General features: G+C 46.2%; 1 protein-coding gene across 8 annotated transcripts in view; it reads left to right on the top strand.

The window, feature by feature from the left end:
• BCAS1 (brain enriched myelin associated protein 1) overlaps positions 1–13,366 on the top strand; it is a 91,623-nt gene extending 78,257 nt beyond the window's left edge. For 4 of the 8 annotated variants that reach the window (XM_045808444.2, XM_087853480.1, XM_087853481.1 and 1 more), the window contains 3 exons: positions 3,089–3,154; positions 8,272–8,535; positions 12,359–13,366. In XM_045808444.2, the coding sequence (XP_045664400.2) occupies positions 3,089–3,154; positions 8,272–8,535; positions 12,359–12,433 (405 nt within the window). In that variant the 3' untranslated portion in view covers positions 12,434–13,366. The remainder of the gene's footprint in view (positions 1–3,088; positions 3,155–8,271; positions 8,536–12,358) is intronic. The other 4 variants (XM_087853482.1, XM_087853483.1, XM_087853484.1 and 1 more) reach the window with 1 other exon arrangement.
• The last annotated feature ends 9,238 nt before the right edge of the window (positions 13,367–22,604 follow it).

Below are 22,604 nucleotides of genomic sequence, written 5' to 3' on the forward strand. Positions count from 1 at the left end.
CGATACATGTTGCAGAGGGTTCAAATGCTCCTCCGAGTATCCAGCTCTCAGAATGTGTGACACCATGAAAGAAATAAAAATGACTTTATTAATATGCAAAGCTTGGATGTCACAACCAGATTCCATCCCAACACCACAGGCTGGATGCCCGAGACGCTTCACCTTTACCTCTCATGAATAAAAATAAACCCCTGGAAGAAAGTTGCTCAGTGTTGAACTAGAAAATCTCTGAAATTACTTGGTAGCCTCCAAACTGTTCTTTGAAGTATTAGATAGTCCCTGAAAAAAATGTGGGGTTCTAACTCTAGTTTTTAGACAATGGAGAAAATGAGCTTCTACGGTCATGGTCCTTCGAATACAGAGCCCAACATGAACTATTTGAATTGGTCTCTGGAAGAGGATTCAGCAAAGAGGAAAGAATGATAGAAAGAAAACAATGAGAGGAAGGGAGGGAGGGACTTGTAAGACCCTTAGTCTAAACTCAGCACGCAGTCACCTTTGCATATATATGGCTTTCTATGCCTCAAAATGAATAACAGAGGAAAATCATAGAAAAGCTTGAGATAGTCTCTTTTTTAAAGAGGAAGGAGTTGAACTTCTTTGCAATAATCTCCCTGACAGCCGGAGGGACCGTTGTCAGGATCTTAACCTCGATCCACTGTTGCCAAGGAAGACTTTTGATTCAATCTAAATTCTCCCCCAAGGGCTAGCAAAGAAAGGGAGGGGAAGAAAGCAGATTTAAACCCTAAACTGGCGGAGGACCTAACAGATAATCAAATTGAAACCACTAACGGGAAGTTAAAAATCTCTCTCTCTCTCTCTCTCTCTCTCTCTCTCTCTCTCGGGCAGGAAGGTGGCACCAGGGGAGGGGCTGTGCATGCCTCCTAATCTCCATTCAGATTTTGCTTAAAAAACCAACGTTGTTTGTTTGGCTGGTTTTGCCATTCAGCATTCCCCAAAGGCCAGCTAATGAGGCTGTGACACCATATTCTAAAGGACACTGGGAAATGTGTTTGGGTAGGAAGGGCTCTTAAGGGCAGCCTGAATTCTGGAGGCCAGGGAAATCCCAAAATGGCAAAACCTTTGGATGCAATGAGAAGGCGGACCGAGCTGGTTACAGGGAGAGAAATAGTAACCAAGAGAGTCAATCTCTTTTTCTAAATGTTCTCCAGCAAGACTGGCCCTTGTAGAACAATGCAGAAGACCCAGGGGAAGAAAAAACCACTCTTCATCTAAATGGATCTAGTGTGTGTGAAGAGGACCCAGAGATCCTTATTTGCCTCTGGGCTGAACACCTGGGTGAAGCCCATGACAGTGATGTTCCTAAGAAAAGCACATGGAACTTCCAGACGCCAGGGGTTCAGGCAGGAGAAAGATTCCTTCCATTCCTAACCAATCAAGAAGCATGTATCAAGGTTCTACCCTATGCCAGGCTCTGTAAAGGTTGGTTTAGAGGCAGGAAAAGACCTAGAAATTGCCATACTGTGTCAAACCATTGACAGTCCTAGTCAAGACTTCTGAATCTTAGCAGCACCAAGTAGTATTTAAAGACGAGCGTGGTCGACCTCTGGGGATGGGCATGTTCCACAAACCTCCCTATTTGAGATTTATCAACCTCCATCTTATCCAAGCCCTTATTATCTTTCCTAATTAGGGGACTTCATAGTAGGTGCTCAATGAAACGTGTGTAATTGAACGGTGCCTCCCTACCTTGGAGGAACGGTACGGGGAGGCGGTTAAGAGGATGGAATATGGAGTCATTGCCTGGTGTCAGATCCTGACTCCCTCACCTGCTGGTTCCATGACCCACGCTGGTTTCTCTGAGCTTCCATTTTCTTGCCTGTAAAATGAGGCAAATAAAATTATTCCTCTATCTTAAGGTTCTGCATGAGGAATAAATGAACTAGTGAGGGTTATTATCTCATTTAGCACCCTGCCTAACCTTTAGTAAGCACTTCACTAAAAGTTAGCTTTCATGAATAATAATTTTCATTATCTTTACTAATATGAGTACCATACGTCAGATTACAGAGACATATAATATTAATCAATCAAAAAATTATTTGAGTGCCTTTGATGTTGTTAACTGTTCTTGATGCAGGTGTTACAGGTTCTTGCCACCTGCTGGCAGAACAGCTGAGATCGTAGCAGTGGGAGTTGAAGTCTTCCTGTTTGCCCCACATTGCTTACCCCCTGTTTCCTACACCCCCTGCCTCCAGCAGGGGAGGAGGAGACGATAAGCAGTGACCAAATATATGGGCATTAAACCTGAGAAGAACTGGGCAATTCATTACCAGAGTTCTTAGGTGCTTTATCAAGCGTCAGGCCCAGAGCATTACGGAATCCACAGCTGAGACTCTGGGCCCCAGTATGGGTCTGCATTTGTCTATGCCGATTAGCTTGAAGAAGTGATGTTCAGACTCCAGTGTGCTTCAGAATCACCTGGAGGGCTTGTTGCTCACCGCCTCCCCCCGCCCCCACTCCGTGGTTCTCAAGAATTGGTATTTCTAACAAACTCCCAAGGGATGCTGAGGCTGTGGCCCTGGGATCACGGTTTGAGAACCCCTCACTGAGCCTGTGCTTTCAGGAGCCAAAGCTGTGATCCAGCCTTATCACTGATGCCACGGGCCACAGAGCCACTAAAAATGAAAAATGGGATATTCAATAAACCCCATCTGTCTGCGAGGGGAAACCCACAGGGAAATATCTACCACTTAAATGTTACCAACAGAAGGCTACCAACGGTTCACTTGTTCACTCACGCAACGCGTCCCACTGCCTCCTGGTTCCAACATCAACATTTGGTCATCATTTCTTTACCCCAGAATTACCTAATCACAGGGTTTAAGACTTCCATTGTTGTTGTTATTTGGGGAAGCCAACACTTGAATATAATTGGCCTCTGGTTACAAGCCACATGGAAATTGTGTATCTTATGAGTAATACATTTCTAGCTGGTCCTCCATTTGTCTTGACCCTGAATCTCAACCATGAATGACTGAGGTCATGCATTTCAGAACTCCCCTTGCATTCCCCATGTTGCTGTGCTCCTGGTAGCTGAAAGGTCATTGTCTGTTTGTTATTTTAGTCAGTGAAAGGGGATGGAGGGATCACCCACTCAGAAGAAATAAATGGGAAAGACTCCAGCTATCAAGTAAGTGACCCGTCAACTCTGTTCGGTGGTGGGTTTAGCTTGCATGTTCTCACTTCTTTCCAGCTTCGTTGCCAATGCAATTCTCAGCCGCAGACAACTCATTTACCATCTCTAGGTTAAGCACCTGCTGTATACCAGGCACTATCTCGGGGTCTGCGGATACATGCATGAACAAGCTAGAATTTCTCGGCTATTTCATTTAACTCATGCTTTTCCCTCTTCCCTTCCTATCCTTCAAGTCTTGGCCTAAATGTCACCTCCTCAAAGAGATGTTCTATTTCCGCCCATCATCATTGCATCTTGTTCTCTTACTTCATAGAATTTATCATACATTGTAATAAGTCCTTTGTCTATTAGTTGCGTCTCCTCTACCCCTTCCTTTCTGTGTCTGGAGCATCTGTGGGGCAAGCGAGGAGCCTCTTTTATTTTTCTATCACATTGCATAGTGCCTGGCATAGAGTAGGAGCTCTTTCTTGGGAAAAAAAAAAAATTGGGTGAAAGACATGGGCTTACATGTTTTTTTTCCATGATTTTCTCCATTCTAGAAGAAACATAACTATGACATTTTTATAACTACATGTATCTTTTTTTTTTAAATGGGATCATCTCATGTTCGACACCCTATTTTGTAACCAGCGCCTTAACTAACTTAAAAACATACCTCCACAAAAATGTCCCCAAATATTCTACTGATGTTTGCGATACAGAGAACTGGTTAAGAACATGATTTGCAGGCTCAGACCACCTGCGTTCGAATCCTGGCTCTGCTACTTTTTAGCTGTGTGACTAAAAACAACTTACCAAATCTCTCCGTGCCTCAGTTTCCTCATCTCTACAATGGAGCTAGGAAAAGTACTGCCTCGTGGCATTGTCATACTTAGATGAGTCTACCCGTGTAAACAGTCCTAGTACTGGGGACTCAATAAGTGTTAGTTGCTATGTGAAGCCGTGTGGGCTACTGTACAAACTACCACCGGCTCAAAGGTTTAACAACAGACATTTGTTTTCTCACGGTTTTGGAGACTGGAAAATCCAAGATCAGGATGGTAGCATGGTTCCTGGCAAGGAGAGCTCTCTTCCTGGCTTTCCAACAGCTGCTGTCTGCTATGTCCTCATATGGCAGCTCTTAGAAGGACGCTAATCCTATTGGATGAGGGCCCCATTCTTCTGACGTCAATTAAACTTAATTACTTTCTTACTCCAGCTACGCTCACACTGGGGGTTAAGGCTTCAACATATGAAGCCATAGCTGTTGCTATCATTTTGTTACTATGACTCCTGTGCCACTGATAGGAAATTACCCCCTAGTGTATTGTTCATATCCCACACACACAAATGGACAGCAATGACTATAAATAATTTATTATATTTCTATTTCCATAATAGTTGGATTAGCCCATATATTTCACCAGGGAATATATTGCTTTTTGCTACATTCAAATTATTTTTGTTTTTCATTTTCAACTTATGACTATGCCTGCCCCCAAACTCATTCTCTAGACCACTTCAGAACCAAAAATCCTGAAGTTGACTACCATAGAAATATGATAAATTTACTTTATTCAATATGAAATATTTAAATATAATTGTACATTTTGTCTAGGATCTGGATGTGAAACAGTTAGGCCAATCATTTTAGCGATTGTAAAACCTAAGTGAAGTCAGTGCAAATCTGAGTAAGCTAGAAACCTCATTCTATGTACACTCACCTAGGAGTGCTCTGAGAATCCATCAGAGGTCCCTGGATCCAGACTTGAGGAGACGGATGTGTAATCTTGGAGACATGATAAATGCCTAGTTGAATTTTGGGGGTGGGAAGAGACATTCTCTGCTCCTTTCCAAGTTGCCCTCTCAGGGTTATGAGAGTCTTGGTTGATGATTCCAGGAGAAGAAGCCGCAGGCACCTCCTGGTCTGGGTATGCTTCCAAGGTCTGAATCAAATGGGGTGTCCCCATGACCTTGTCCTCCAACTTCCTGCCAGCACTGCTGGGTTCTAGGGGAGGGAGGACATACCCAGATGATTTGGATGAGAGTAACTTTTGTTATAAATTCTGAGAGAGTCAAATCCCAAGTAAAGATTTTAAATCATATGCATTTAATGACAAACCATTCATCACAGAGTTTAGATTCTTAGCTTACTCTGAATATAAGGAACCAACATCTGTTATTTTCAGAAGTTACTTTCTAAGCCATTAAGAAGAACATTTAAGCCTAATAGCATGGTGTAACCCTGCGGTAAATGGAGCTGATCCATTGAAAGCTCCCCTCCTGGAAAAAAAAAAAAAAAATCAATGTCCTGTGAAAGTTATTGATGTGTGGGCACGTCTCCCTCCCCACCTCACAGTGATTTGCTGAGGGAAACAGTGTAGAAACATCTGGAGGGCGAGTTGCCGGCCATTCATTCAACCCATTTTGGTGGAGACTTACTATGTGTCAGACGAGGTGCTGGGAATAAAGCCATGGAAGACAGAAGAGTTTTGTTCTCTGGAGCTCCCCTTCCAGCAGAGGGAGGCGGGCAGAGCGCTCTCAAATGAGCCAAGAAATCCCCAAGATTAAGGCAAACATAAAGAAAACACAGCAGTGTTTTGTCAGAGAGGGGTCGGCCTTCTTCAGACCATCTAAACAGGGACTGCGTCTCCAAGGAGGCGACGTCTGAGCTGAGACATGACAGCAAAGAAGCAGCCATCCTGTCAAACCCTACGAACAGCAAACATGAAGCCCCTCTTTGAGAATAGCTTGTTCAAGGAAGAAGAGGAGGCCATGTGCCTGGAGCACAAGGAACAGAGGGGAGAGGGATCGGAGACAAGGCTGGAGAGGCACATCTGGAGACTGAACAAGGATTTCCTGAGTCCTTCATCTGTATCTGGCTCTCGGATCCACGCAGAAAGAATGTGTCAGAGAGAATCTCGGTGGGCAATGTTGGGTCAGGATGACAGACGCTTCCCAGTTTGCCCGGGGCTTTGTGGTTTTAAAATTAAGTTGCATGTCCCGGAACCCCCTCTCTCCCAGACAAAATGAGAAGACTGGTCCCCGGATGTTTGGCCTTTCCCATGGGCCAGACACCATGTGACACAGGCTTTCCGTGACGGGCTACTGTAATCCTTAGACCACCGGGAGGTAGGATTTCTTTTGTTACTCCCACACGGATGAGGAAGCTGAGAGAGCCAGTGATTTATTCCAGGTCGTACAGCGAGGAGTCAGCACCACATCCTGTTTGTTGTCGTTGTCGTTGTCGTTTTGATGACAAACACTAAGCCCTTAGCCAATAACTGGGTCTTATCATCTTCTATGCAACAAAAACAGTCAACAGGGTGTTCAAATGGTCTGTGGTCTTTCTGAAGAGCCTCGTGGTGGGAGTTTCTGTCTCAGCCTACGGGGGTGTCCGCTCTCGGCTCTCTGTTGCAGCTGGGCATCTGTATCTTACTTCGCATTTGCTGCAATTTTGGCAGCCGGGGTCCGACGGAAATACTCAGAGTCACTGGTGGCAGGACAGCTTTTTGGGGTGACTCCGTGTTCGATGCTTCCTTTCTCCAAGGAAACTCTGCCCTCGGGAGCCTTTTCGGACCAGGGAATCTTCTGTCTTCTTGCTTATTTCTAAGGGGTATATCGATACTGATGAGAAATGACGGTTCTCGGCTTACTGCTTTCTCCGTCAAACTGCAACTTTGTCCAAGAACTTTTTCACTCAGGAACAATCGATCACTTTTACCAATCAGAAGTTGTAAACATATATTCGGCAGGTCAAATGTGGCCCATGGGGGTCCTGGTGTTGTGGCTGTTTTCAAGTTTCTATGCGGAAGATAGAAGACTTGGCAGCCCTGGGGCTAGGATCCTACATAGTGTCTTGGCTGGGTCTGAGAAGCTGTTGCCCCTTTGGACACGGCACGTGACAATTCACCAAGATCCTCCCCGCCACTCCAATTTACTCCCCAAAGTCAAAGCCAGCATTGCTTGAACTAGTGTTTTTCTTACACTAGAGAAATATTTCTTATGTTGCTTTCCCAACTGGGGATATAAGATCTCTAGGTGATTATTCTTACCCCTAGCCTCTGTCATGTTTTTCTATCATCTGTCTGGCCCCTGTATTAATTTCAGTTCAAGTAAATTATGGGGAGAAGGCTTTTACTTTACAGATATTTTGTTATCTGTCATTTACCTAGAATTTTCTTGAATTTTGGATTTTACAGCTTCATCCTTCCAAACTACAGGAACCAAGTAGGACGGCAAAAATTTCTCTTCAGCATGAAAGATGTACATTCAAAACCTAAAATAAAACATTTATCTTCTCTCACCACTGTTTTATAAACGAAAGAACAGTTTCACGCCAGAAATGAAGGTAGACATAACCATGAAGAAAACATTAGGCATCCCCTAGAAAAGAATCACATGTGGTTTTAAGTGGGAGAAACCCTCTCAAACCTGGCTTAAGCACAAAAGGAACAGCTTCAGGAACAGCTAGATCCAGGGGCATATGTGATGGCATCAGCACCTGGATTCTTTCTCCCTCTCTGTCTCTTCATCTCTCAGCTCTGCTTTTCTCTCTACTGCTTTCTTTTCAAGAAGACTTTTCCTGGAAATGGTGTGGGCTCTGAAACTCCAGGCTATCTTCACAGTTTCAAATCCAATGGAGGGTGGACAGACCTCTCTCTTGGTTGATTTAGTAAGGTTCTGAGATTAGCTCAGTTTTTATCCGTGTTCAGCCATCCTGAACCAATCCCAGCAGCCCGATCACGTCCAAGGCTCTGATTGGCCAGCCTGAGTCAAGTGCCTTTGTCCAGGGGTGGAATTCATTTGTCTGAACCACAGTGAAAGGAGAGAGAAGGGTGGTTCTCCAAGAAAAACCCAAGTTCTCGTCCCAGAAGAAGGAGAGAAGAATGCTAGCTAGGAAAGCATAAATAAATTGATTATTAGATAAACAAATAAATGTCTCCTACCGGGACCTTGAACCATCATAAGTATTTGCACCTTTTTCTTATTTTTTTTCATTTCACCCAGGACTCATGAGAACGTAGACCCCATCCAATATTTCAACACCTTTGTTTTGACATACGTATTCCCCTGCTATCGAGTGTTGTCTTACAGCGCCTAAACATGCATTTTGTTTGAACTTGCCGTAGACGGCGGACTCAGCGGAGAAGGCCATCGCATCCCCTGAGCCGGAGCAGGCGGGAGCAGGCCAGAAGGGCAAAGAGGGCTCCTCCAAGGACAAGAAGGTGGCGGCCGAGGGGAACAAGCTGAAGAACAACAAGCAGGAAGCCAAAGAACCCGTCCAGTGCGTGGAACCGGCCGCGGGGCAGGTGACCTCGCTGCAGAATGGGGACAAGTCCCAAAAGAGACAGGAGAAACGGCGGCAGTCTCTCGGGGGCTTCTTTAAGGGCCTGGTAGGTGGATTGTTCCTATCTTCTTTCTAGGCTCTTGGGCCAGGAGTGTGGTTCCCGCCTTCAAGGCGGGACTGGCCTAGACCTTTGTCAAAGACATATGGATGGAGCACCTGCTGTATGCCAGGTGCTGGGCTAGGCCTGGAGAGCAGAGCAGGCAGAGGCATCACCATTCGGGGGGACACTCAGGTGCAGATGAATGGGGGCAGGGATACTGAGCCTGCAAAGAGCAGGGGGGCAGAAGGCAGGACGGAGGGAGCCTGAGTGCGAGGATGTGGCCCCGCCCTGGGTTGAAAGGAGTATCAGGGAAGGCTTCCCCAGGGAGATGACCTCTAAGGTGGGGCCTCTAATTAGCCTGTGGAGGAGGAGGCAAGGGGAGGCCTGAAGGCCCAGCGTGTTCCAGGCAATGGAGAGAGTGAAATTCAGCCTGGCGGGAAGAGAGCGTGGGAGCACAGAGGCAAGGCTGGCTAGGACAGCTGATGATAAAGAGCATCAGTGTTCGTCTGTGGCCAAAGGGAGCCTTGAAGTGTTTAAATCAGGAAACTGCTCTGAACCTGACCTTGGGTGGTGGGTATACAGAGGTGACTAAAAATTAGCTCCTTCTTTGCAGAGAGGTCTAGTCCACAGTGAGCGGAGACCAGACACTCAAGAGTTAGTTAACGTCTGGGTTATTTGTGTGTGTGTATTTGGTTCTCTCTCTCCTCCCTAGCCTGGTAGCTTTAGGAGAGCAGTGCCTGCGCTGTCACGGGCGGACGTGCTGTCCTCCCCAGCACGGTGGCTAGAGCACAGCAGACACTCAAGAAGGGTTTGCTGAATGAAGGAAGGAATGCATGGGGTGACATATGGCACTAGTAAATGTTGTCTTCTATTTGGGATAATATAAATCCTGGCCCATGAGCAGAGTCTGAAGGTCATTAATCGAGAGATAAGCAAGGTGGTCAAGCAGCCACTAGGAGTAGACACAGGTGATGTCATACCAGGACCCATGGGGATGTGGCTGGAGCCCAGAGGGTGGGACAAGGAAATCACACTGACAGTAGCCGTGGGTCTGGAGTTAACTGGCGTTAACCTGAACATCCGAATATCTGTAGGTGTTGGTGACCTCTGATCGATGGAGGTGGGGGAGCATGACGGTTCCCCTGGACCCAAGTTTGGTCTCTAAACAGCATCTCCGGGAACCTGTTAGAAATACAGAATCTCAGGCCCCATGTTTATTTTATGGATGAATGCCATGGTATTTCCCTCTGGCCTGTGTGTCTGAGTGTGGGTACAGAACTTCAGTGTGAGGTAGGGCTAGAAGTCACGGTTGGAGGCTGTTTGGAAATGGGAGGCCCTGGTACAGAGCCTCTCTCCTCCTCCCAAGCCTCTGGTGTAAAGCCCTCTCCGGTTTTTAAGAGGTGGTGAAGACCAGAGACTGACCATCAAAGCGGGGCGGGCGGGGGGGGGGGGGGCTAAAAGACTGATCATGCTTTGAGTGGTTTTGCTGGAAAATTTGTCTCCATTCTCTGCTCCAGTTCCTTGGAGAGGAGAAAAACCCTTATCACACTTTTCTAGACATTTCCAAACTGACCGTGCATTTTTTTCTGCCCAAAGTTCTGGTGGAACCGTTCCCTGCCAAGCCACAGTGCCTGGGGTGGCATACTGCGTGGGGAGGGTGCTGTTCTGGAAAGATTCTGAGCTCACGGGCCCGGTCAGTTCCTTACTTTCTTGGTGGTTTCTGGTGGTTTTCTGGGGTTTATTTTATTTATTTTCTTTTATTTTTTGGTCAGAGGCTCATGGAGTGTTCTCTGCATGTCTCCTACCCATGAAATCCCTGGATCTAACGGGATGGAGCTCATCCAGTAGTCCTGAACGTTTGATTTTATATGCAGGGGACATTTGGCAATGTGCAGAGACCCTTTTGGTGGTCACCACTGGGAGTAGGCGCTCCTGAGACATTGCGGGTAGAGACCAGGGATGTTGCTAAATGACCCAGAGTGCACAGAACAGCCACGGGGCTGGAGTTAACCCTTCAGGTTGTGATAAAGATGGGGCAGGTATATGAAACAAACTGCCCTAAGCCAATTGATCGTTCCTGATTGTCCCGGTCCCTGAATATCTGTGGGGGAGCCCAAAGTGTCAGAGTGGGGCCAGAGCTGAGAAGTCTAGAAATGACCAAAGAGCACATAGGACAGTGGAAAGAACAGAGCAGTGCCGAGGAGCCTGTGCCGTGAAGTTGGGCAGCTTCATTGGGGTCCTAGACCTACCACTTTCTAGCTGTGTGACCTTGGGTTAGTCACTTAACCCCTCTGAGCCTTGGGTTTCCCCGTGCAAAGCTGAGGTGATAATGACAGCAACCTTCTAGGGTTCCTGTGGAATAAAATGAATGTATGCCCTGCGGGGTCCAGCACCTGATAGGAAGCAGGAGTTCCGTAGGGGACGCTATCATTTCCCCGGCAAATACTCTGGGACCTTGTGTGTGGACCGGAGCCTCACCCCCAGCAAATTTAGAACATCGGCCCACATGGCTCTCACCTTAAACCCACCATGGGACTCCTTCCCCTACAATTCATTCTCCCTCCGTCCGCATGCCGCCTCCCTCTCTCCTTGCCCAAGACCATCTGCCCTAGTCAGTTCCCAAATTCATCACCCACCGATCCCGGCTTGATCTTTACCCTCCGGGTGAGGTCCTCTCTGCTCAGCTCCTTCCTGCCCTCTCTTCCAACCTGCTGCCTGGATTCTAACAGGAAACAGCCCCCTTGGCATTTCATGGAGCGTCTGAAAAGAAGTGGAAGGAAGCCTTTAGAACTCATCAAGTTTCGCTGTTTGCAAGCATTTGGCTTTTGAGCAGAGGGACTCAGTTGACAAAGAAACTGTTAGAAACTTTGTGTGTGTGTGTGCACGTGCGTGTGTGTACACACATAAATGTGTCTATAGAAGCATATCTATTTGATCAACATGGAGCTCCGATTGGAGACGGAGTAGGTTCCCGCCCCCTCTTGCCCAAGAATCACCCACTTGATGGCACCCTCATCTCTCCCACCGTCCTGGGTCCCTGACTCCTTCATGTAGTGCTAGGATTCCGTGCAGGCCGACGTGCAGTTTTTACAGAGGAATCAACAGAGATTGGAAAGAAGATAGGGCCTATTCTTAATTCCCCTGGAGTCCCCTACCTGTCCTCTTCGGCCCTCTCCACTGGGCACAGGCTGAACCGAGGCTGGGGACAATTAGCTTGGTTACCCCACCCAGCTCTTGGGAAGAGTGACAGGGCCCAGGCTGGAGCCTGGAAAGCAGGTGATCTACAGGGGGGCCTGTCCATCGCTACATTAGCTGGTCCCGACTTACCTTAGAGCCTGTTTTCACATCTGTAAAACTGGGTTAATAATCACTGCCCGCCTCACTGGGCTGGTGAGAGGACCAGAGGAGGGTGGGTTTGGTTTGGCTGGTTGTACGCCGTGAAGTGCAGTCCTGAGACAGCAGGCAGGACAAGGGTGGTGTGAATGCCTCTGATCCCCAAAGTCCACGCCTCATGGGGCCAGAGGGGGAACTCGCTTTACCTTGGAGCAACTCTCTGAGATAAGTTGTGTCTCCCCCATTGGAAAGATGAAGAAACTGAGTCGAAAGGTTGAAGTAATTCCTCCAAGACGTCACAAGGCTAGAAAGTGATAGAATGGGGCATTGCACTCCAGCATCTGGTCGGAGACCATTCTTTTATCCACCACACATGCAAGGGGTATATTTATGTAGCACAAGTCCTGGCACGGAGAAAGTGCGAAACACATGGCAGTCATTGCTCTTGATATTTCAGACTTTCATTGGGGTGCAACTTCTTTATATTTTTCTCCAGGGACCAAAGCGGATGTTGGACGCCCAAGTGCAAACAGACCCTGTATCCATCGGACCAGTTGGCAAATCCAAGTAAACAAATCACTACAGTTCCCACCAAGTTGTCCTGCCAGCAAGATGTCTTCTCCCTACTCCATTTCCTCCCCGAGCCCACTCCATGTACATAGTTTTCTTCTAATGGCCATCAAATGAAATTCTGCCTACAAATTAAGCCTGAGCTGTTGTATATTGAGGTGTATTATTTACGTCTCTGATCCAATCTTTTCCGGTAAACAGCTGTCAAGATGGTTTAGCAGGTGAACCAGTCAGGTCCGAGGACTTGATGGTGGCCAGGCAGGGGGTGGCGGGGGTGGAGGAATGCATTCTGGGTAAGTTATGAAAAATGGCAGTGGCAAGTAAGTTGCAGAAGAATGCTTGCCGGAAGGAATTAAGCTTTGTAGGAAATACGTGCTCATGCTCTAAGCTCGGAGAGGAGAGACAAAAATGCCTTTAAGTTACACCGCGAGGAGGGACAACATGGGCTCCGTGGCGGGGAGGTCGCCAATTTCCTGCAATGGAATGTGTGGGGAATGAAAAGGGAATGAACAAGGGTTGCTTTTCGAATAGGGTCCTTGAAAGTTATTGATGAGAAGGGAAAAGATTGACCGCAGAGGGTTTGAAATGATTTGGGAAAACAATTGCTTTCTGAAGCTCAGGGAGGGCAAGGATCACAACTTTAAAAAAAAAAAAAAAAAAAAAAAAAAAAGCAGAACAAATAAAGTTGCAAATTTACTTTGCAACACAAGGGGGCACTGAGGTCTCCATTTTAATCCTGCATCCTGTAGCCCTAACAAAGATTTGGTCTCTGCAATTTTACATTATTAATGCTTCTCAGATGGCGGAGGGGCTTGCTTCATCTGTTCTGTCTGACACTTATCTCAAGTCTGTCTGTAATTTCCTAATGTTCTCAGGATGTTTTCTGATAAAACCCTCCCCATAACCCCAGTTAATAAAAAATTTTGGAAGATGATTCAAATACCCGAGGTTTTTTTAATATATGTACAGAGGAGTAAATAGGACCATGAGTCTATTAAAATGTAATTCAAAGTAGCATAACTGACTGATATCATGTATACTGTATCTCTTTTTCTGATTTAATAAAAAAAATACATTTACATCTAAAGCATCTTTTAATTTTCAATTTTAAAGCAGGTCTCTTGTACTCTCTGAGACATCTATCCTCCACCGTATAAAATCAGTCTTCTTCCTCCATCTTACCTTCCCTCCCAGATGCTCCTAGATTTCCTTGTATATCGGCACATGCACATACAAATGTGTGTACACATATATTTGCATATACACACATGCACTTATATAAAAGTACTGTTTTAGCCCAGGCTGCCTAGAGCAGAGCCTGAGACAGGGGTTCAGGAGCATGTGATACGCCAGGGAGGACTTCCGGTGTAAAGAGGAAGTGAACAACAGGGCAGGGAGGGAGCTGAGCAAGGATTGGTCTCCGCTAGAGTTGAATTTCATCCTGATCCTCTAGGAGGCGCTGGAGCATGAATTGCACCTTTCAGTTGGTTCTACCTTGAGCCAAGGGAGGCCGGCCTTTGTACCCTTGTTGATGAGTCCCAGCCCACTCTGGGATGTGGTGGGACAGGCAAGGCGCTCCCACTGAGCTGGGAAGCTGGGATCCCTTAGTGGCTAGAGAATGTGTGCCTGCTCAATGTCCACTATAGATATGCACATGATATGCAGATAGGTGTTTATACCCGTGTGGGAACACGTCCATACAGATAAACACACGTTACTTGCAGAAATGGAGAAATGTACGTAGACATTCATACTTATATATTACACACAAGAATAAATGCATGCACGCAGTCATATTCACACACATACAAACAGATCCGCACATACACGCTGGCTTGTAAAAATCCATCACACAATGATCCGAAGTAAACATTGAATATACTCTTCTTACAATCTGCACATTAGGTAAATAAAACCATGGCTTTGGCAAAAGAAAAAAAAAAGCATTTGGAAAATGTGTTCAGGAAAAAGATGGTATCCCTAAAAAACCAGATGTGGGGGGCCCGTTGCTGCAGGGGCCTGCTGGCTCCCAGCTTGGACGGCCGAATGCTAGGTTCCCAGGAAAGATCAGAGGTCCTTTTCTCGCAGCTGGCTTAGCTTCTTCAGACCTGCTGCTCCAACTTGGAGATCAGTGTCCGTGGCTCACCCAGTCAAGAACGACCTCGTGCCACTTCAGGTCTGAATGCTTAACTTGGCACAAATCGGGAAAAAGTCCTTTGGGGAAGCCCTTAACTGGCAGGGTGACTTTCCTCCACCAACACCATCAGAGAACAGGGGCTGATTCAAGGAAACCATGCAGCTGCTTATTCCTTTGTCCCTGAACACCAGGGGGGTCGCCTTGTGTGACCTTTGGTGAGCTCTGGGCCATACTAGTCCATTGAGAAAGGTGACAGTTTCATTTGCAAGTTTCACCTCACTGGGCACAGGGGCTTTTGGCCCTGATGAGAAATGCCTCCAGGCAGGACTGAGTCACTAAATGCAGAAGGAGCCCTCCCATCCCCCACCTCCCCCCAAAAAAATATTTAAAAATTTTTTTCGATGACGTTCTTTGCTGAGAACCTCTCTGCACAGCCAACACTTTCTGTAACGGTTTCATATTGCCCTGGCCAAAAAAAGAGCGAGCTTTTAAATGAAATTGCTGGGGTTTGTTTTTGTTGTTGTTGTCTAAAGGCAAGAAAACTTGAGCCACAGCAGACGCAGAAAATGACTTCTTTGGGGGATTAGAAAGGTAGTTGTAGCCCCAGAACCACGATAAAACCCCATCTTTAAGTTTTGAGGATTTGTTGTCTGTCTGATTTTGTTTTGTTTTTGAGCTGGGGACTCATTCCTGATGCGTTTACAGTCAATACTAATTTCCATGCCTCCTGCTGAACTCCTGTAAAAAAAAAAAAAAAGAAAAAGAAAAAGAGCAGAAACTCCCCCAAGTTAGCTCTGGAAGGCTCTTGAGTCTCAAAAGCCTTGAGGGACTGAAGTTCCTCCAACTATGGAGCCCAGAAATGCCGCTTGGACGGCACAGCCTTGCAGCTGAAAGGGAACTATGGCTCGTGGGAGGGGCCGAGGGGCCTCGTTAAAAATTCACAAACTCATATATCCATTTACTTTTTATTTTTAGGTGCACAGGGAAGTGTGTCTTCTCCGGAGTCAAGAAGAAGTGGCCCTTCCAAGAATTGAGCTTTTGAGCTGAACCAGCCACCCCTGGGGGAAAAAACAAAAACAAAAACAAAAAACTCTGCTTTCCAGTTCCAGCGGACGGTGACTTTTTGACTGATATCCATAAAAGAATTCATTCAAAAGCGCCCTTGTTCTTAGCAGCCCGTGAGGTCCCTGGTGAATTCATCATCTAGGGAAGGGGAGGCATAACTCAAGAAATGCCCAAAAGGGAGGGAAAAGAGAAAGAAAGTTAAGTTCTTTGGGTTTTGTTGCATCCCCCTGCTTCTTAAGCAAATTATCTGGGATTTCAACACGCGCGCGCACACACACACACACTGGAGCTGGACTGCCCTTATTTGCTTGCAAACCGTCCAGATGCAATGGGGCCCCATTAAGTTAGACTCCAAGAGCCTGGAATCTGTGTCCTGCTGGCTCCTTCACGCAGTGCCTGCTCCCGGAAGAAAGCTGATTGCCACAACCCAGGGCCTGACAAACGCCATTTCTTATGTCAAACACTCCCACGTGGATCTTAGCCCCTAAATAAGAAAATCAGCTAGCCTTCCTGCTTTAAAGAAAATTTTGGAAAGGAAACGGTTTCAGTGATCCACTCATCCAAGTTGCAGACAGAGGGCACGTGCTTTGCAGAATGGTCTGGAAGGTAAGGGTGGGTTTTAACCATCTTCCCAATGTCCCTTTTCAAAGCCTTCTTAAAAGGCTGTTGGCACGGCGAGTTGGAATTAGGCTCCTCTTCAGTCTAGATCTTCCTCCCTCGATCGGTGAACACACAGTGTCCCTGGCCCACTGGAAATTATGGGCTCCGTTAGGGAGAAAAGAAATTACTTACCGAGCAGCAAATTCTGTACATTTGTAATTCAGATCTTAGCGCTGGCCTGAAAGCCGGTTGGGATCCAGCCCTTTGCATAAATTGGTGTTCTGGAGAGCTTAACCCTTGCAGCTCTGTTTCCTTTCCCCAGAAAGCTACTCATTTTAGCCTCTCCATCCCCTGGCCCCTTTAACGTGCGGAGCGGACAGAGTGTCCCGTGAGATTTCACAGAAGTAAGGGTAACACTAATAATGCCTCACATTCTCATATGTTGCAATTTATAGAACGCTTTCTGAATACATCATCTAATTGAAAGCTGTATACCTCTAACTGAACTTAATTGCCACCTTTGTTATATTTTATTATGAGGGCACTGGCATGCACCTGTATGCCTTTTTTTTCTCTCTCTTCAAAGGAGAGCATCTTGACAAAATGGCCCCCAGCTGCATTTCTGGCAATGGTTGCCATAGAAGGAGCTCATTGCTTACGTGATTGACTCTCTCTGAAGGATGTTTTTGTTGAAATCTGGCCACATGGGGGAGTTCTAGGACCTAGGGTGCTACCATCTCCAAGCCAAGCCCTTTTCCCTCCCTTCCTAACTAGGAGGTTGGGCCAAAAGGGCTCTTAAGAATGTGTTTGTTGATTAACTTCTAGGAAGCAGTCAAGTTTACTGAAGAGCACTAGAACGAGAGGGGGCCAAGCTGGGCAAGTCAACTGCTTTCCATGATTCCCAGTTCACCAGACCAAGACAAAGTTGGTTTGCTCTTCCATTCTTATCAGCTCAGTCTTAGAAGAAGGTTAAGGAAGGAGAGTGTGATTGTGAACCATTTAGGTTGGTGTCCCTGCAAAACATATAAGTTCCTCTCACCAGCTCTTCATGTTCCACGACACAGCCTTACCTCCCCTGTCTCTGCGCCCAACTAGTGGGCAAGTGACTTAACCTTTCAGCTTCCTCCCTAAACAATGGGACAGTAATGGTGCCTACTTTGTGGAGCCGGTGGCCTGTGCATCATAAGCACTTAGTAAAGAAGAGCTATTACGTCATAGGGAACTTCCAGCACCAAGGCAGAAAACTCCTACTCAAATTGGCTAGTGATAATCGTAATAACTGTAAGGAGATTTATCATATCATTTAACAGATGTTACAGCACAGCCTGGCTCTGAGTCTCTGGCCTCTGCTCTGCCATGTTCCATGGGCTGACTTCACCCCAAGACCAGTGCCAATTGATGGCTACCGTCCCAGACAAGGGGATTATGGGATTACCATAATCAGTTTTGATTGATCATTCTGGCAAAATCGATTATTTAGAGGCAACTACAATGATGTAATAAACAGTAAGGCAATTACTGATGTCAGTATCTTTAAAGTTAGTGGTTCCTCAGACCAACCGTGCCCCGACAATTCCAACTGATGGGGCACATACATTTATGATGCCCTGCCCTCCAAAACAGGGCCATTGGACTGCGAGCTCACCAACGTCAGGGACTTTCTTGTCTACTCCGTCGTCAATGTCTAGCACAATGCCTGGACACAGTAGATTCTCAACAAATATTGGCTGAATGGTGGTCTTAATAGATACTCTATGGCCACATCCCTTGAGGAGGGGGTTGCCTTATGCTCTAGTATGAGTTTATTTTAGCACCAAGTGTTCAATCACTTTAATTAGACATCCACCCTCCCCAGCTGCCTAGCTTAGCGGTTCTCAGAGTGTGGTCCCATAACAATCAGCAACGGCATCACCTGAGAACTAATTAGACATGCAAATTCTTAAGCCCTACTCCAGACCCACTGGATCAAAAACTCAGGGTGGAGGCCAGCAGTGTGTTTTAGCAAGCCCTCCAGGTGGCTCTGAGCAGAGAAGTTTGAAAAACACTGCTATGGGTAGAGCTACCACCCCACTGACCATCAATGAAAGCACTGAAGTTGCGTAGCTAACACTGGACTTACTACACGCCAGCCATTGGGTGCCACACAGATTACCTTGCTTACCACCCATTTTACAGATGAGGAAAATGAGGTTCAGAGAGGAGAAGCAATGTTGTCCAGGGACACACATGTCAGAGCCAAGGCTGAAACCCAACCTAAGCTCTTAATGGCATGTATTCGTGTCTGTGGGAAAGACAGGCAGGCAAGAGGACGATGATAATATAACGTATGATAAGTAAACGTAGGGTGTTGTGGAACTCAGAGGAAGACACTGACACGAGACTGCAGGGGATGGAGGTTGGCCATTTGAGGTCGTGACAGTTGAGCTAACTCACAAAGAATGAGTAAGAGTTGGCCCAAGGGGTTCCAGGCAGAATAGGAAGTGCAAAAGCCCAGGGTCTACAGAGAGAATGGCAAGTTGTTCAGTGTGGCCAGAGGGAGGCCATGGGGAGGACAGAAAGGATGGCGGAAGCTGGAGAGGAGGCACAGACCAGATCATCAAGGGCCTGAAGCAAGGAGCCCATAGTAAAAAGGTCGAACTTCTCCTGAAAAATAGGAAAAAAAGATCTGAACTGAAGGGTGGCAGAGTCCGATCTGTATTTTGCTTGCAGGTGGGATCTAACACAAACTCAACTCAACTAATACTCATTGAGTGAGCTGACCTATCTAGTAGGTATTACAAAGTCTAATCATTTCCTTCTTAAGCCTCTTCTAAAAGCCTAAGAAATACCCACTTAGATAAAACCTCTAAATGGCGTTGGTTCCTACAAGAATGATTAAATGCTCATTTCCAAGTGTCATAAATGTGGGTTTGAAATTTGGCCCCCGATCCACCCAGATGATCTACACCTATGACCCAAGGCTGGGAGATCGTGAGCAAGTTATTTCACAGATGAAAGCCTTAATTTATTCCTCTCTAGAATGGGACTAATAATGGTACTCGGAAAGTTGCTGAGAAGAGTAAACGAGACAATGCATGTATAGCTTGTAAAGATAATGCCTGGCAAGTAGTAAGTGCTCAGTGAGCATTATTGATGAGGAGACAGACATCTGCCCAAGGTAGATATGTCTTCACTTTCATGGGCTCAAAGACCACCCAATCTTTAGGATTAAACTGCATGACAAGCCCTCACCATTCTGGTAACCAGTTGACTGGCTGGCTCATCCAAGAAAAAAGAAAAGGAGGAGGAGAGAAGAAAAAGAAAAAGGTTGATTTTCCCTGATGTCCATCTCATTCTAAAGTAAAGCAGAATTTCTGGGGAGTGGACTCGAGTATGCCTTTGGTTTTCCTTGGTTGTATTTTAAAATATTGGCCAGTTTGCCATGGGAGCAGATGCTGTGGATGCCCCATCTCGTTTCTCTTCAGCCCGCTTCAGAGTTCACCTGCAGCACTGATCACTCCCCACCTCAAAGATCCCTCCACTATTGCCTTTTCTTCTTGGCGGCTTCCTCCAGGGGCTGCGGGAACTCGCTCAGCGCACACGCAGGGCATTCTGAAAATGCCTAAAATTTTACGCCCCTAGGGACAACCTTCAACCAAGGAGGGATTGGAGATGGCAGATAAATATCTCAGCTTCCCCATCCCTCAGTGGGACAGTTTGGAGGTGTCTTCTAAATGCTCCCACAAGGTCCCTGGCAAAACTGAATCCTAACGGCCCACAGTAGTAACATACTCATGAACACACTCTCCCTCATTTGTGCTTCCTGGGATCACTTCCCAAATAAACTACCTGCATCCAAGTTCTTCTCGTCTCAGGGTCTGTGTCTAAGGCACAAACATCTATATCTCACTTAGGGTCCTGGTGCCAGGTAGTTTAATTCAGAGGCCATTCAGAGGTGCTGGAAGAGGTGAAAAAGCAACTGCAAAGTGAGGACACCACCCAAGAGATTAGGCACAGAAGGAAACTGCTATACCAGCGGGGCCAGGCAGACAAGAGGAAGAGGTCATGTTACCAGAGCCAGGGAAGCTGGACACTCTGCGGGAAGTGGAGCACCACATGGCGGGGGGGGGGGGGGGGCTGCCCGAGGGTAGCTGGGTCTAGCGGGGGTGCTATCGGGAAGCACTGCCTTTCTGCTGAGACGTGAGCATAGGAAAAATAGCTTGGTGGCCGTGCCTCCCGCTGTCTGAGCCTGACCAGAAGCCAGTGGCCATGGAACCTGGGAAATGAAATTTGAAGGGAAACACGGAAAGAGGGACTAAGAACCAAAGGGCAAATGCCCAGCACAACCTAAAGCCCGACTTAGAGAGGAAAACGAACATCAGAAAGCAACATTGATTAGGGCCCTGGATCTAACCAAATGAACATGTATATTATGGTCCCAGTGACATCAAGTCACTTAACTTCTTCAACTTCGCTTTGATATCCATAAAATGGAGTTGACAATGGAATCCACCACATGGGGGCGCTAGGTGGATTTCATGAAATAGTCCCCGTAAAGCAGTCAGCACCCTGCCTGGCACATGAGTGCCTAATAAATGCTCATGCTTACTGGAACATTTTGAGATTCAACTGCTCTTTGAGTATCTGGCAGCCCATTAAAATTCCTGCTCAAACTTGTTTCTTCCCCTCTTTACCACTCAAAGTCTCAACTTCAATGTCTAGAATCTGCCTCTAGTCTCTGTTTCGTTGCCTTAAAAAAAAAATCTTTCCACTTCCACTGAAGTTCTGCCAGGGCTGAAGGAGGAACAGCTCTCTCCTCCCCTCTTGGCTCCCAACCCTCTCCCCGCAACCCCCACCCCCTCCCTATCTTTGCTGGCCAGTTGTTCACAAGGAGCTTAGCAGTTTTGAGGATACAAAAACAGGAAATTATGCACCAGTCCTGACTAAGGCTAAAAACTTATGTGCAAACCCTTCATCATACAGATTTCTTCAGCTCTCAAAAACTAGGGCCTTGAAAAATCAGGTCCCTGGCCAAGATCTTTGGATTTGCTTAATCATTTCCTTTGCAAATGTATAACTTCTTTAGCCATGAAGAAGAAATGGTGAGAAAGAGGGAGGTGGGAGTTGAAATATTTTAAGTCAACCACAAGACAGGACAGGAAATTCTGGAATGGGGGGGTGGTAATGTTTCTTTAATCCCTCGGTGCCAAAGCAGACTAAGACAGCAAGTTGGGGGAAGTGACCTTTCTAGGAGATTCTTTTACTGTTGACTCGGACCCAGAGTGAGATGTCATAGCCCTCTTCATTCAGTGCTGAATAGAGAACATTAGAGCAGAGAAAACTCTGAGATGCATCCCCTGTGACCCTTTATTTGACTCAGGCAGCAAACAGTTACTGAGTGCCTACTCTGCCCCTTAGAGAGGACTAAGATGGGCTCCCAAACAGGCAAAACAACATCCCGACTTGCTCAACGACAGTTGAAAGTTAACATACCTATTGGAGGCTGCCTACCAGAGAATCTGAAGTGAGTGACACCCAAATTCAGTTGTTAAACTCTCTGAACAACAATACAAGTGGCTTCTTTGTGCTTCCTTCTTGCTTTTGGAACTTTCCCCAGCAAATCAGAGCTGTGTACTTTACTAATCCTTAAGGTAGGTCATCGTCTTTAGCAGTGATTTTTATCTGAAATGGGAGACCAACCCATTAACGTTAACCCAGCAAATAGAATGGAATAGGATGAAATGGAATGGCAAGAAGTGGAATGGAATAGATTAGGATAGAATAGAATAGAATAGAATAGAATAGAATAGAATAGAATAGAATAGAATAGAATGGAATGGAATGGAATAGAATGGAATATTTCATGATGTATTACAAGTAATGTGGGTAATATTGATTAGTGAAAGATTAGTTTTGATTGTGAACATGTGCATATAGATTCATGATGTATTTCTTACTATGGTTTATAATCAGAAAAGTTTAGAAGTCTCTGGTCTTTAGTGTAGTTTAGTGGTTAAAAGCGTGGGCTCTGGAGTCTGCTGGCATGGGTTCAAATCTTAGTAGTGTACTAGCTGCCTGAGGTTAGATGTGTCGATTAAACTCTCTCAATCTCAGATACTTCAGGAGAGTACAACATAATAAAGAGAAAGACAAAATGTAATATTGGATATTACAGTCTCTCAGGTTCTGGGGCCATTTATTTTCAGAAAGTGCCATTTTGTCCTCTATATCTTTCCTTTGCTCTCAGACTGCTGCTGATCTTCTGGGGTCCACTCCTTTTAAGTAAGTCCACTCCTCTTAAGTACTCCTTCTATCTTAACCTCTCTCTCTCTCTCTGATCACCTCTCATTCCCTCAACCTCCAGCTGCTATCTCCAACATCATCTAGGGAA

The sequence above is a fragment of the Ursus americanus genome, chromosome 22 (genome assembly GCF_024610735.1).
Source record: "Ursus americanus isolate L20-20 chromosome 22, mUrsAme1.1.p, whole genome shotgun sequence".
Lineage (NCBI taxonomy): Eukaryota > Metazoa > Chordata > Mammalia > Carnivora > Ursidae > Ursus > Ursus americanus.